The sequence below is a fragment of the Dendrobium catenatum genome, unplaced genomic scaffold (assembly GCF_001605985.2).
Source record: "Dendrobium catenatum unplaced genomic scaffold, ASM160598v2 fragScaff_scaffold_390, whole genome shotgun sequence".
NCBI classification, from domain to species: Eukaryota; Viridiplantae; Streptophyta; class Magnoliopsida; order Asparagales; family Orchidaceae; genus Dendrobium; species Dendrobium catenatum.
In genome coordinates, this window is record NW_021318852.1 from 6951168 (window position 1) to 6967724 (window position 16557).

General features: G+C 36.2%; 1 protein-coding gene across 1 annotated transcript in view; it reads left to right on the forward strand.

Annotated features, from left to right (window-relative positions):
* Window positions 1-13995, forward strand: part of LOC110106729 (phosphatidylinositol 4-phosphate 5-kinase 7) — a 38398-nt gene extending 24403 nt beyond the window's left edge. Inside the window, exons 9-10 of the mRNA XM_020836710.2 lie at window positions 10785-10951; window positions 13168-13995. Coding sequence (XP_020692369.2) covers window positions 10785-10951; window positions 13168-13452 — 452 coding nt within the window. The 3' untranslated portion in view covers window positions 13453-13995. The remainder of the gene's footprint in view (window positions 1-10784; window positions 10952-13167) is intronic.
* The last annotated feature ends 2562 nt before the right edge of the window (window positions 13996-16557 follow it).

Genomic DNA, 16557 nt, shown 5'->3' on the forward strand with positions numbered 1-16557 from the left:
CTTCAACTTATGGAACATATGTAGATTTTTGTACCCTTCTAACTCTTTGTGTCCCAACTGTCTACTCTGAGCATCACTCATAGCATGTGCAAGTATGCTAACTGGTTGCATCAAACTGTCAGAACTCATTGAAATTACTGTCGCTCTCTATCCATTTTGTACATTCTGATCAGTATGGTCCATCTATCAATTGATAAAATTCTCATTCCTAATCAATAATACACAAACAAAACATGCATACATATGCAATTCGATCAAATGCAGACATAAAAATCTATATTATCTAACTTCTACCCTGCTCATAATCAACGCTCATAGCTCTGGTTACATTTCAATTCTTCCAACAACCTTACTATGATACTAATTGTGGCGCCCTAGATTTAAATTTAGAAGAATTATATATTTTATCTTCTTAATTAACCAACCAAAGCTTCTATAAATCATCAAAATAATAAATTTATATCCAGTGAAAGCAACTAACAATTACATACTTTAAAATATTGCACTATATCAATTCTCTCAAAATCAATATACAATAGCCAGGAGACTAGTACAATTATTACTTTATCACAAATTACTGGCTATAAAAGAATGAGGGAAAATATAAACAAAATCAAAAGAAAACCTGAATATCTCTATCAATCTCATTCGAACTGGTTTTGATCTCTTCCCTGACCTAAATTCATAAAAATTCACGTAATGAGCATAAAATCCCGGCAAGTAATCAAAATTCTATCACTGCTTTCAATGCAAATCAAGAGAATTAATATGTATGTTCGTTTATAATGAATGTCAATCATCACTTAATATAAACAATAAAAATATCAAAAATCAATAATAAAATTAATATGATTAGCAAAGTCAAAAGAGATCTTTTAACTATCAAAATATAAGAAAAATTATTAAAGAAGACTGTCACTCAATAAATCATGCTAGTATGCTATCTTATGTTATATCAATATTAATTATAGTATAAGTTCAGTTATATTTATCAATCAATTTAATATACTATCATAAAAATATCATCATGAGTATAATTATGAAAAGCAAGGCATGACATGCTGCTTTAATGTGGTGTTTTCTTCTTTATATCTGTTATATATTATAACTATTAATCTGTCAATCTTATTTTATATTATTTATTTATTTTCACAGTTGGCTTTCAATGATCATTTAAGAGTCGTCACCCTCTACCCGTCAGCGTAATTTGATCAATCGATTACAAGCTAAAACTAGGATTATATCACCAATTTTTTATTTAAAGGAAAGCCCGTCGGCTCATCCTTCTTACTCAGGATATTATGTTCTAAGAGACAACCTGTATTTGTTATAGTATTAACAGTTAACCTTCTTTTCTTACATGCAAATGTTATATTTTTTTGTCATGTGAGTCAATATCAAATATGAAATATAATAATAAAAATTGCAGGGAAATCTAACAAATTTATCTACTATGCATTTACTTCAAAAAATTATAACTTCTAATTTAACATGTAAAAATTCAATATGTTCCTGTCAAAATGCTTATATAAAAAATATTATTACATATCAGAAGTTATTTGGTAAAAGTTTTATCAATACAAAATGATCTTTGTTGTTCGGCAATGAAAAAACAAATTTGATCGAAACAAATGAAATATACAAAATTATTGAAATTAAAAATAGGATAATGATTCCTTATAATGAGTTGAGCAAATCTCTTAATAGAATCAACGGATGAAAATTTCTCTACGGACTCCAAATCTAAGCTTTTGTTTTCTTTCTCCTCTCTTTCTCTCTTATTCTTCTTTTTTTTTTCTATTTTTTTGTTCAGCCAAACGAATGAGATAAGAGGGATAAAGTAAAGTTTATAATGCTTTAAGATATTTTAATAAAATAATAATATAATTGTTGCGGACTAGAATATACGCGGCGGTAGAGTTAGAAAATTTTCGTCTGAGCGTTGCACGATTATCTAGCACACACAAACAGAAGATAAGAGAACACCAAGATTTTTACGTGGAAAACTCTGAAAAGGGGAAAAACCACGGGGCCACGCCTTGTTGAAAAGTTCCACTAATGTAGTTTGAGATACAAGTGGTTGATTCGTCCCACAAGTTAGGACGATCAGATTACAATGAGTTTCTTCTGAATTGAAATTTAGTTACAAAGTTGTGCAGAGTTCTGGCGTCACCCGAATATCCGACAGAATTCCGGCGTTATTCAGGCAGCGGGAAGAACTCCGACGGTATCGAGGAGGAGCTAATTCTCCTTCTCCTTCTCTTCTTCTTCTCCTCTTCTTGCTTGAGTTTCCTCTCATGAGAAATGAGGGCTCTATTTATAGATTTTTTGGAGTGTCATAGCTTGTAAATAGGTGTGAGATCAGGGGCAAATAGGAGTGATCAAATGGACGGCTGATATTGAATCCCTTGATCGTGCACCATTCGTCAGACATTTGAAGGTCTTAGTGATGTCGGAATTCGACGATCTTGGGTTCGTTGGATTCGTCTCGTCGAGCCGTTCGATTCGACTATAAGCTCGTTAAAATCGGAGACCTTTTGGTAACTCAAATTGTGGTATGAACTTTCCTACATCACTTTGGGTGCTTGATTTGGGCTCGGATTGTGTTGAATTTGGTGTCGTTTGGTTCGTATTTCCGAGACGCTCAATTTGACAGTAAGTTTGCTGAAATCAGAGTTCAGATGCTCCCGGATTTAATTTTTGAATTTTCCGGGTTGATTTTGCCTCGAGATTCGTGCTCGGTCAAGATAATTTTATGATAACGTATCAATAATATTATAATTATATAATTAATCAATTTTTTTATTATAAAATTCATACAAATCTGTTTGGAACTTTTAAAATTATAGAAAAATATGCATAAAATAACCCATTTTATTTAAAAAATTATTGTGAAGTCGGTTTCGAAAATAGACAACTAACAGTCCCAAAATTCTCACTTGTACGGACTAGTCTCAATTTCTTAAGGATTTACACTAGTGCCCAAAAATTTATTATAATTAAAACACAATAATATCAATCTTATTGCGAAGCCGGTTTATGATTTGGACTTAAAATGACTCCTAAAAAGTGATTTATTTAGATCACAATATGGGCTATTAGCCTATTATTCATCCAGCATACTAGCAATATCAATCAATTTGCAAAGCACATTATAACTCACCTGTGAACAAGAACAGGGACTTGATAGTGCACAGAATTAGCCTACAAGCTATAATAGGGGATTCGTAGTGAACAATGTAGTTCACGTATAAGCACGAACATGTTCTCCTACTGCTTATTAAGAAAACATCACCTACAAACTATGCTAAATGATAAATTTACACATGTTAAATGAACTTAATGTCTCTTTTATCTACAATTAAAAGAAACATAATTTGCCTTTATGCCACCGGATCTGCAACACTCATATAAGCGCACATAAGGTATTTGTAGGCCCCTAAATGAAATATTGTGCACTTTTCAACCACAAAGTATATGACTTGAATGCATGACCTTGGAGATATAATCATCTTCTTTAGACAATGGTCCACATGCCCTTTTATATTCTTTTAAACCACATTTATTGCTTTAAAATAATAATATAATATTATAATTATATAATTTAATGAATTTTTTTAGTATAAAATTCATACAAATCCTTTTAGAACTTTTAAAATTATAGAAAAATATACATAAAATAACCCATTTTATTTAAAAAATTATTGTGAAATCGGTTTCGAAAACAGACAACTGACGGTCCCAAAATTCTCACTTGTACGGACTAGTCTCAATTTCTTAAGGATTTGCACTAGTGCCCAAAATTAATGAAAATTTATTATAATTAAAACACAATAATATCAATCTTATGGCGATGACAGTTTATGATTTGGACTTAAAATGACTCCTAAAAAGTCATTTATTTAGGTAACAATATGGGTGGTTATACATCCTGCCTACAGGCAATATTAATCAATTTGCAAAGCACATTATAACTCACCTGTGAACAAGAGCAGGGACTTGGTAGTGCACACAACAACTAGCCTACAAGCTATAATAGGGGATTCGTAGCGAACAATGTAGTTCATTTACAAGCAAGAACATGTTCTCCTACTACTTATTAAGCAAACATCACCTACGAACTATGCTAAATGATAATTTTACACATGTTAAATGAACTTAATGTCTCTTTTATCTACAATTAAAAGAAACATAATTTTCCTTTATGCCACCGGATCTGTAACACTCATATAAGCGCACATAAGGTGTTTGTAGGCCCCAAAATAAAATCTTGTGCACTTTTCAACCACAAAGTATATGACTTGAATGCATGACCTTGGAGATATAATCATCTTCTTTAGACAATGGTCCACATGCCCTTTTATATTATTTTAATCCACATTTATTGCTTTTGTCTTGTAATCCCAATCTCTGATGTTGACCTATGCTCTCCAGTACACCAACCCAATGTTGCTTGATTAATATCAGAGGAAATTTCAGTTTCCACTACCTTAAATAACCCAAATTTCCATCATGAAATTTCTCCTCTTATGGAATGCCTCACTTATAAATTTTTCATCATGGAGATATCTAAAGATCATCACACAACTTCTAGATTTAGAGGTCATCATTGGGCTTGGGCGATTGGGGTAGAACGTTTTTTCTTCTCTATTTGCCTATTGTAATTCTCTCCTCTAATGTCTAACTTTCCTCTCAAAATCATTGTTATGTAATTTTTAAGCTTGCTTGTCATAGTTAATTATTTTCAGATGGTTGATATTCTTTCTTGGGTGACTCCACAGTAGATTTAGGTGGTTCGATCAACATGAACTTTGTGGCTCTTCTAAATGTTGTGATTTTCTTTCTCCTTTAGTAATCCTCCTCTTTCGAACTCCCAAACGTGTGTATTTTCTCTCTTAGTCTCTCAGGTAGAGCGTTTTCACCGCTTACTTTCCTAGGCATCATCTATGGGAAAGTCTACTACTGCAAGTGATGAAAAGGAGCCATGACAAAAAAAAACATCATAGTAGTGGCACTGCAGTCGTATCCCATGCTCAGCGTAGCCATGCACACCATGTTGGAGAACCTTTTGATAGTGGTATTTTAGTTGCTTTGAGAACAACTTGATAATGATAGGAAACACTTATATACCAATTTGATAGAAAATACTTGTAGATCTTAAGTATTTCCTATCAATCTTCGAGAACAACGAGAGTTCTCCATAAAAATCAGCACAAAATCTCAAAAACTATATATTTTTTATTATTTGATGAAAGGGAATGGAAAATAGCAAGATACAATTGATCATCAATTCGAGAGGAGGATCGATCTCTCCCAAATCTCTAGACGCTGCTAGAGCCCAAAGAAAAACCTAAATCTAGGAGATCTCAAATTTAAGCCAAATTCAAGATGCCCTAACCCTAGAAAAACAAAGTATTTAATGCATACAAATCAAAAGGAAATCCCTAAACAATCCCTACATTCAATTTTCCCCCTAGAATTCGTTCAAAAACCTTCCTAAATGAGCTCCCAGGGATTCGCGGTGCGTGCGGCTAACGGAAGAGGCGGAGATGTTTCACCTCATTCGTGCCTGGGCTGATCCCGCGTGGACCGGTCAAACAACACTCCCCTCCCAAAGATCCACCTTGTCTTCAAGGTGGAGATATGCTCGTATTCCCATGGAGGTGGCCATCCTTGATGTGGCCGAAAATCTTTACCAAATTGCTAACTTAAGGGTTGCACTGAAAGAGAAACATTATCTCCCTCCTCCATCCTAATCACATCCAGCTTATGTAGTCCCACCAGAAAATCTTCCCCCACCTCTTGTAGGCTCCTAATCATGGTCTTAAGTGATATCATGGCTTTGGATAGCCCTGTATCTCCCCTTATAACCACATTTCTCCCATCCACCATTAGTTCCATCATGAGTGCTCCCCAATTATCCTTGGTTTCCCTTAAGGTTTGCAACCACTTCATCCTCAGGATGACATCAGTTCCTAACTCTAGTGGGAGAAAGTCCTCCCTTATCTGAATCCCCTGGATGGTCAACACCACTCCTTCATAGATCCCATGGCCTTTCTCCACCTTCCATGTACCCATCATCACTCCATAACAATCGGTGTCCACCAATTTCACTCCCAATTGGTCGACGACCTGAATGGAAATGAAATTGTGGGTAGCCCCACTATCAATTAGCACAACCACCTTCCTTCCCTCTATCTCCCCATTCACCTTCATGGTATGATTCATAGTGAATCCTACCACTGAGTTCAGGGAAACCCCAGCCATATCCAAGTGTAGCTTCTCCTCCATCTCCTCCTCTGTCTCCTCCTCACCTCCCTTAGTTTCCTCGTCATCGCAGACGGTGAGAACCTGAAGAGTTCGATCCTTAAATTGATGCCCTAGTGTATACTTCTCCTCGCACCTGAAACACAATCCCTTTCTTTCTTCTCCTGCATCTCCTTCTCTGTCAACCTCTTGAAATTTTTCCCACTCCCTCCTATTGGCTTCAACCTAGTGGTCTCATTAATGTTGCTTGGTGCAGGCCTCTTGGGTGCTAGAAGAGTGGTCGTAGTCTTGTAAGAGCCTCCTAAGTTGCTGCTTCTGGCTCCCTTCTCCAGATTCTTCTGATTTTTCACCAGTTGTGCCAACTTCATGGCCTCCCCCAAGTCACTAGGCATTAGAACTTTCACTGCTGCTCGGATCTCTGCCTTTAACCCCTTCATGAAGTTTTCCTCCAATACAATATATGATAATCGCTCCACCTTATTAGCCAGGTGCTCGAACCGCAGTAGTCTGCTACTGATCCCTCCTGCATCAGAGCAAATAACTACTCATAGAAATCTCCTCCCCGGTCGGTTTGAAAACGTTTTATTATGCAGTCTTTGAATTCCCTCCAGTTCCAGATAGGCCTCCTCTAGTCTCTCCACTGAAACCATGATAGGGCTTTTCCTTCCAAGCACAATCCCGCTGCTGTAAGCTTCTCCTCCTCCGTCAGCCCATTGACGACGAAGTATCGTTCGACCTTATAAATCCATTCGTACGCATTTTCTCCTTCGAATATGTGACGCCCCAGGCATCCATAGTGAAAGGATTCGTCGACAGTCTTGATCAACCATCACTTCCTGCTCCCTTGCTCAGACCTGAAATTGTTAACCACATATAATGAGCTTCAAAAAGCCCAGCAGGTCACCTAATACCTACAACTAAAATCAAAGCACGGTACTGAAATAATATGCATGTCAGTCCATCAAATCCATAACAATCAGTTGCACATGATCAGTGAATATATGCAGCAGATACGAAAAATCAGTAATCAATGCATAATCGATACAATCCACAAGCATCGGTAAAAGAATCGATAAACAGTATGAAGAAATCCATAAAGCTCAATGAATCAGTACATACGATAAATCTCGTAAGAATCCAATCAAATCAATAGAGGAAAATCGTCATCTCAATAATAACCGTTAAATCAATATCGTATCAATAGAATCAATCAAATCAATTATCTCTGGTCAATAACATCAATCGGTATGAAATCATATAAAACAATCAAACCAATACACCGCAAGAACGGTTGAAATCAAATCAATTCAGTAAAACCTATTCCATATCAGTCAATGAATCACATGCAGCAGTTTAATATGGTGTATCAATGAAGTGATAGTATCAATGAGTCAATATCAATGAATCGATAGTATCCATGTCCATAGTATCAATAAGTCAATGCAATATCGATATCCATATCAGTATCAGTATCAATGCTTAGTGACATAATGCGAATATCAATGAAATCGTACAGTAAGAGTAAATACATAAATCCGTCAATAATAAATTTCAATACAAATTCGTCGATATCAATAAATCCATGAATCCATAGATATCATAAAGACAATTCTGTACACATGCAATTCAATACAATAGTCTTACTAAACAAGTACAATCACTGGCTATTAAGGCGTTTTTCGGTATCGATGTATCGTTGTGTCGTTATATCCGTTGGTTCAATAAGAGTCATCACTCTGTGCCCGTCGGCCGCCCGCCGGCATAATAATCTCCTTATGACTCTCAATCGTTATATCAAATGATCAATAGAGGATATCGTCAAACCCTTTTTAAAGGAAAGCCCGTCGGCCCACCATCTTGTACATGTCAAATCAATCTCCAACCAACGGTTCAACCAGTCTTCACTTGTCTTTCAGTAACAATAAAAATAATTCAATCATATATGCACATTCGTATGCATATCAATAAGGTATTGCAATCAATAAATACAATTCAGCTCTATGCAGAAAAACCCCTTAAAATATCGTATAGTAGACAGACGTGGTTTCAAAATGCACAATTCCCGAAAATTACCAAATTACCAGAAGTCGAATAAAACAACATTTCAAAGCTTTACTTGTACTGAAGCAACATTTTTCAACAACCAGAAAATTTTCTATTTGATTAAAATCGCACAGAACTCAAAATAACCGGTAGAAACTTTACAGAAAATACCCAAATCGTGCAGAAATATCATATCAGAAACATATCAAAAGTTGTGCGGTAAAACTTTCGTCAATATAAAATTATGCGCGTTATTCGGTAACGGAAACACAAAACTGAGCACAGAATTATCAAAACTCGAAATCTTCGAAATCAGAAATAGGATTCGGAGTCCTTACTGCGAGACAAACAAATCTTTCAACTGCGTCGTCGGACGAAAAGCGCTCCGCGGCCTCCAAAACCAAGCTTTCCCTTTCTCTTTCCTGCTCTTTCTCTCTCCTCAAAATATTTCCAAAATATCTCAAATCCGATACTTATCAAGCAGGATCGTCCAGGACAATGCTTAGATCGTCCCGGGACGAACTCCTCTGGACACGGATCGTACAGCGAAATTAATTCCAATTTGTTTCGTCCCTGGACGATGCTCTCGGGTTCAGTTCGTCCCGACCCTTCCAGGTTCGTACAGATTCTTCACAATTTTCTTCAGTTCGTCTGTGACTAAGGCCAGTTCGTACGGACTAACAACACTAAAAAAAATCAGCTTTTTAAGGGTTTTATAGAATATGGGCATCTTCAACTTCCTCACCTTCTGGTCGCCACCATTTTCCCTGATTCTCCCATAATTTCCCCTCTCCCAAGTGCTAGGTCCACCCCATGTTTCCCGATCTTCCCTTGCTCTGCCATAGCCCCAACCCCCTTCGAAATCCCCCTTTCTTCAAAATCAGCACCTCGGCGGCCATAGTATCCTTCCTGGCGTTCCCCGTATCCACCTCCCCTTTCTTCCCTCTGGATAGGCACCAGATGGGGTCTTCTTCCTTCTCCTTCCATGATTTCCACCTCATCTTCCTCCCTACGAATTTTATAATTCGTATTTTTTCCTTCCACTCTTTTCGCCACAGAAGCCGTTTACTTTTGAATTTCTAACATCTTCATCATGACCCGGAGATCGGCAACTTGTTCTTCGTTGGAGGAAATCATTTCCTCCACTGTCGTCTTGATTTGATTCATCTCTCCTTCAAGCCTTTCCTCCAGGGTATCCACTATTTTTGCCGCCATCTCGATCTGAACTTTTGCAAATTCAAAAATTCAGGATTTTGATTGCAAAAACAGCAACTTCGTCTCTTCTCGATCAAAATTCAGCTGCTGAAGTTTGCCCAAATCAGCCCACAAACGGCCCCAAGACTTGCTTTGATACCAATTTGATAGGAAACACGTGTAGATCTTAAGTATTTCTTATCAATCTTCGAGAACAGCAAGAGTTCTCCACACAAAATCACAAAAACAGTAGATAATTTGTATTATTTGATGAAAGGGAACGGAAAAATAGCAAGATACAATTGATCCTATATTCGAGAGGAGGATCGATCTCTCCCAAATCTCTAGACGCTGCTAGAGCCCAAAGAAAAACTTAAATCTAGATCTCAAATTTCAGGCAAATTCAAGATGCCCTAACCCTAGGAAAACAAAGTATTTAATGCATACAAATCAAAAGGAAATCCCTAAACAATCCCTACATTCAACTTCTCTCGTAGAATCTGTTCTAAAACCTTCCTAAATGAGCTCCCAGGGATTCGCGGTGCGTGCGGCTAACGGAAGAGGCGGAGATGTTCCGCCTCGTACTTGCCTGGGCCGGTCCCGCGTGGACCGGCTGGACCAATCCAATGGGCTGGTCTAACAGATACCTATTTTGAGGCTCTTTGCCACAAACATGCCACCCTTACTGAGGTTGGATATGCCTCCTTTGCCTTCCAATTTGCTCTTATCACTCAACCTCCTCGTGTCTTAAATAATGACTGTGATCGGTGAGACTCCTTCACCTCTTCCTTACTATTTTGGCCCTCCATTTTGTTCCCTATAGGTGATTTCCTAATATGTCTATACCAGACTTGTCTGTAACGACTACCAATGATGGAATTGTTAAATTGAATTATTGAAACTGGACTTAAAGTTGGCTCCTTACATGCACGGATGCACCATTAAATTATATTGTATGGTTTAGTAAATTAGCTGTTCTAATATTTCTGAGTAGCACCACCTTTTTAACTTTTTTTTTTCATTTTTTTAAGGACATTTTATCCTTTCAGTGTTACCTCACTATAAATTTTTTTTTAAGAAGTAGCGTTATATTTGTAACCAAATAAAACTGCTCAAAGGCAATATAAAAGAAAGGCTGTTATTCAGAACAATGCACTTTGAACCCTAGTTTCTTAATTCAACTACATTTAGTTGTTTTTTAACATGTCTTGTTTCATACTTTTGTATCATGAAAACTTCCTACAGTTTTCTTCATTGATTTAATGCCCATTGTGGCACAGTTGGTGCACCAAAGCGGGACGAGTTTATAATTCCTCCAAAGGGTTTGCTCTTGGTTGCTCATGAACCTGGATCTGTGAGCAGCATGCCAGGCTCACATATTAGGGGCAGCACATTAAGAGCATCAGCCGATGGTGACAAAGAGCCAGAAGTTGATCTTCTTTTAACTATTCTTTCATGCGACTTCAAAACCCGCTCAAATTGAGCGGGTTTGGAAGTCCTCGCGCGAAATAATGAGAAAGCGCAGAGCACAAAGCGGGTGGGAAGAACGGAGAAGAAGGGAGAGTCTCGCAAAACCATCGCGCGAGGTTGAACCCCTGTTTCGTCGCTTCCATTCGCAGCAGCCAGGAATCGAAGCCAACGCGACCAAATCCACGGCATAATCGGCCTCCTCGTCTTCATGGGCCTCTTCACCATCGTCAGCCTCGCCGTCACCTTCTCAACCCAACTCACCCTCTGCCGGATCATCTATTTTGATACGGATTGTGAGAAGCTCATCCGCTGGACCAACTCACCGGTCTGATTCCGATAAACGCGAAGCGGCGCTGCCCTTCCAGTCACCCTCCCCGTCTCCTCATCTGTTTCAGGTCATTGGAGAAGTGTGCAACCATAACGACGAGCTCGAACCTAGTGAGAACTAGCATGTCTCTGTACCCTAAAGTCTGTTGTGCGCGTTATCATCGACAAGCCTCCTTTACTTATGCGCCCTTCCTTTGGCATCTACCGTAGCAACAAAAGAGTTGGCGTGAAAGGTTTTTAAGCTAAATCCTGCTTAATTCCGTACAGACTTTTAAGCTAGTTTTCGAAACTCTCGTCTTTCTCCCCCAAATCAAAATTCTGTAAATCCTTGACGAATGTTGGGTAAGATCGATGAAGAAGCATCAGCAGAAGCAGCGACGTGTGAAATTTCTGATGCCTTGATTTACTTATTAGGGGATTTAAGATAAAACGGGTGAGAAACGAAATTTAAGATTATGTTGGTTTTAAAAATCTCATTTATGCTGTTTGGCTGGATTTTGGTCATATTCTTCTTAGAAATTGCTATACCCAGTAGATCGGTAATGGTGATTTGCTATCTCTATTTCTTGCCTTCTCCCTTCGTCTTTATGTCTTGCTTTGCCTCGCTTTATAAAGGTTCTATGTGGTGAAATAATTTCTCTGTACCATAATATTTGAAATTGGGTTTGTTTGAACATGATAAGGTCATGCATCATCCCCTCTTTTATGGAGTTTTCTATAGAATTTATGTACATGTGATAAAATTTTGTGACTCAGAGAAGTGATGTATCTTGAAGACGTATAATATCATAATTTGTTTAATTAGCTGAATTTTTTTTTTGTAAAAACATTACTTGAAATAAATTATTACAAATACATCATTTTTACTTTACTCTGGATATACCTAACCAAACAAGGGAAATCATTCTCCTGCATTTATTTTGCAGACAACCAAACAGTAACAAAGTATTCGGAATACAGTATACATTGCATTTACTTTACACTGCATTTCTTTTTCAGGCAACCAAACAGCCCATAAGTTCGAATATTATCTTGAGGTGGGCGTACTCAATTGAAAAATATTTTGTTTTTTATTATTTAAGCAAACATTTGTCATTTGAAATGTTTGTGAAGTCATTTTTAATTTTAAAATATCGCCTTTTATCCACTTGCCTGTATGTTATGGATCCAATGACAATGAAGAGGAATTGGAAATTTATCACATTTTTCATAATGTCATATGATTTTGCTTTTATATGAATGTATTTTAGTGTGATGGGCCTCACATGGGTGTTGAACGAAATTAGGAAAAGGAAAATCGAAGAGAAGCATCTATCCATTACGGCCCCACATCGAGCAGTTGGTCGCCACACAACACATCCCTTCACACTATAACTCCCTCTCACCAATTCAATGATAAATATACGAGGAAACAAAAAGAGACGCTCATTATGTTCGCTTACCTTGTTTCGTCAATCTTCCACAATCCTCCAATCCGCCTGCAACTCACGGCCTGTAGTTGTCTTCGAGTTCCGTTCGACCAAAACCCACACAAAGACCCAATCGCCTTCGCCTTTGTTCCGATCGCGGCCCAACAACCCTGCCCGATCAGCCCTAATACGCGAGCCTCACGCCGAACCAGCCTCCTGTCCGCGAGCAACTCCCGCTTCTGGCTAGGCAAAACGCCTCATGGGTGAAGGCCTCACTCCCGCACCAGCTCGCGATCAAGCCCTTGCACTAGTCCACGATTGAGCCTGATCCACCTACCTAAAAATTTATCATGTTAGATTTCAGTTGGAAATTTAAAAAAAAAAAATGTGAAATTAGCATCATTTTCTTACAGGCTTCACCATTTAATTAATTAATTAATTTTTTTATTTAATTAACAGGCTCCGCGTGCAGCTCGGAGTGAACATGCCAGCTCAAGCTAATCAAAAGCTGCTTCATAACGAGGGTCCTGATTCTCCAGAAGTTGATCTCTTTGAGGTCTACGACGTTGTTCTCTATCTCGGCATAATAGACATACTACAAGAATATGACATAACAAAGAAAGTGGAGCATACCTGCAAATCACTCAAAAATGATCCCCTCACCATCTCTGCTGTAGATCCCAAGCTGTATTCAAGACGTTTCATCAGTTTCTTGGAGAAAGTTTTTCCTGAGCAGATTTGAGATCGACCACAGCCTTACTGTATCATAAATCAGCTTTCTACTTTCTATCAAAGAAGAGGAAGATATCGATGTGTTGTTTATTCAATTCAGGTTTTCTTTCCCTTCCCTTCGACTTCGTTTGAGACGGCTTTCTTATTGTTTTTTAAAGTAGTTTTCTAGCATAAATTTTTTTAATTTTGTATTAAAAAACTGTTTTAAAAAACAGTAAGAAAGTCGTCCCAAACAAAGCCCTTAATGATTTCAAAATAAGAAAAAAACCTCTACTGGATATAGAACCTCTCCAATTATTATAATAATTGTATTTGTGCAATTACCTCAATTTCAGCTATAAATTTCTCTTTAAATAACTACAATTTAGCTACTTTATTTTTTCAAGCATTAGTGGATTGAATTCCAGCCATCAACAGCGAGGTGATTACATTATTTAATTATCATAATAATTGGAGAGGACCAACATCCGCATTGCATGTATTCTAATTAGACTTAAACATTTTTTTCCTCACTCTATTATTCATTCATAATTTCAAATATGCTTATGGTCTACCTATTTGTTTTACAGTACTGATGCAGAATTGCATTAGGAGCTTTTGACTCAATTTGTTTCTCTAAGGGTCTGTTTGGTACAATTTTATTATCGTTTTGTTTTTTAGATCACAACTATAATTCTGTTTGTTTATTATTTTATCATAGTTTATCAGAAATTTTTGTGTTAGAAAGAAGCTGCTTTTTACAGCAGCTTTCAAAAAAGCTATTTTTCCTACAATAACTTTACAATCACCTTACAAGATGTTACAGTCGTCCCAAGCAGATCCTAAATGAGGATCGTGAGTCGTATGACGTATGAAATCTAATATTCTCAAAGTTTTAGTTAAAGTAGTTGATATTTTGGTACTTCCCAAGGGGAAGGAATTGTAATTCTAACCCTTCTGTGCGAATCCTAAGCCTATATTAGCTTAAGCAACAGTGGTGTAATTTATTTATATATAGAGCTCATTATAGTTGGCTCTTGAGAATGATCATCTTGTTTTCCTTAAAAATACTACTCCAGTTTTTTAACAATTGACATCATAATTTTATCTGAGCAAGGTATTTTACTTTTTATTATATTCCAGATCGCTAAAACAGCACAACATCATTGGCCCATGAGGCTTTACTTTTCTTCGGCCTCTCAAATTCTGATCACTTGTCATGGAAGTAAACTTCAATATGTTTTGAAGTATTTCTATGATCAAATATCAGTTTTCTGAAGTTTATCTGAGCTTTCCAGTGTTTTCTCATGTGAATTAGCAAGAGCATGGAAAGAGACCGTGAAGCATCACATGCAAAATTTTATTTTGATTCTGAATTTGATTTAAGCTTTGTTTGAGATAATTTTTTTTATTATTTTTAAGGCTCTTTTTTTTTACATCAATTTCGAGTTCAAAAAAAAAATTGTATTAAAAATTTATTTTAAAAAGTATTAAAAAAGTTTATTCCAAACGAAGTCTCTTTTGGGATAGTTTTTTTGCTGTTTTTTTAAAGCAGCTTTCTAATACAAAAAATCTATTCGATTTTTCAATCGCCTTCTAAATAATTAAAGCCATTTTCTATAGAACTTTTAAATAGGGATTGCTTTCGGCCTTCATCATCTCTCCCCATTGCGATGTCCATCTAGTTGATTGGAGGGTTGGTTGCCTTGTTTCCCATCACCTCTAGATATATGCTTCGTTTATGATGGCTTTCTTACTACTTCTTAAAGTAAATTTTTAATATAAAAATTATTGTAAAAAAGCAGTCACAAATGAAGCTCATATCTCTAATTGACTCTAATTTATTTGAGGTGTTTTGGATGAATGTTTTGGTAGTCAAACTTTTCTCTTATAGGCTCCACTATTCCATCAAGTTTGATTAATCATCTCACACTTTCTAGAGATTTTTTTTTCTATTTAAATTTAAATAATTTGAAGACTTTGACATGTTTTGAATGAATGAGTTTGGGTTTATAAATAGTAAGTCTTTTATCTTATAAAAAAAGGGCTTCTTAACTTCAAGCCTATTTAAGAAAATTTTCTTATAGTTTGATAAAGCTTGAGTTTCTCAACCCCCTTTTTCTTGCTAGAACTTTGTAGTTATATAAAAAATTGCTAGTAAGATTAGGAAGCTCTTAACAATGGATAAAGTTGTTGCTCCTAAATCTTGACTAACTTGTAACGATTAGTATAAAAATCTTTTTTTTTTTAATCATCGCTATTGAATGAAATCTTTATAATTCTTAATGAGGTTAAGTACTCTCAAAAATTTATTTATGATTGGAATCTCTTAAGTATTATTCTCATTTGTCTCTTGAAAAATAGAGTTTATGCTGTTGATTTGCTTGACTTACCTTTCAGATGTAAATATCTCCTCTTTAATAATGGAATTGAGTGTCACAATTTCATTAAAGATCTGGGAGGAAGAAAGTAGATTAAATGGGGATCAAAGAAGCCTTACCTTCTACCCATCTCTTCTAATGCTAAACCCATTCATATCATAATTTCCTTCTCTTCTTTAATCAGTTTCTATAATATGATTATCTATATTTTTAAATTGAAGTGATTCACTACAAGAATGCAACTAAGATTATATTTGGGATGTCTTTCTTATTGCTTTTTAAAGTAGCTTTTTAATATAAAAAATAAAAATTTTGCACTAAAAATTGATTTGAGAAGCAATGCTTTAATACCTCGGAATTCTTGGTGCTCCATTAGACTTGCATAAGAGATTCATTTTAAATATTTAATAAATTTTGGGAATATTTTTTTTTTTTTGGAATATAAATTTTTAATATCAATGCTTTAATACCTCGTAATATGAATAATTTATTCTATGCGGTCACCAAACGGTCTAAAGCCGAATCAAAATGCGTCGCGTCACCTGGTACCGAGCGGTATACAACAACGGTACACACTAAAAAAATAATGTGTCACATTCCCATTTTCCTCTAGGCCAAAAAAATAACGTGGCACATTCTCATTTACTTCTGAACACCGTTGGATAACAATACATAATAATTTCTCCTAAATATGATGTTCTTGAGCCCATATGATTTACCAATTCAACATAAAATATTTCAAATGCTTTTGACTA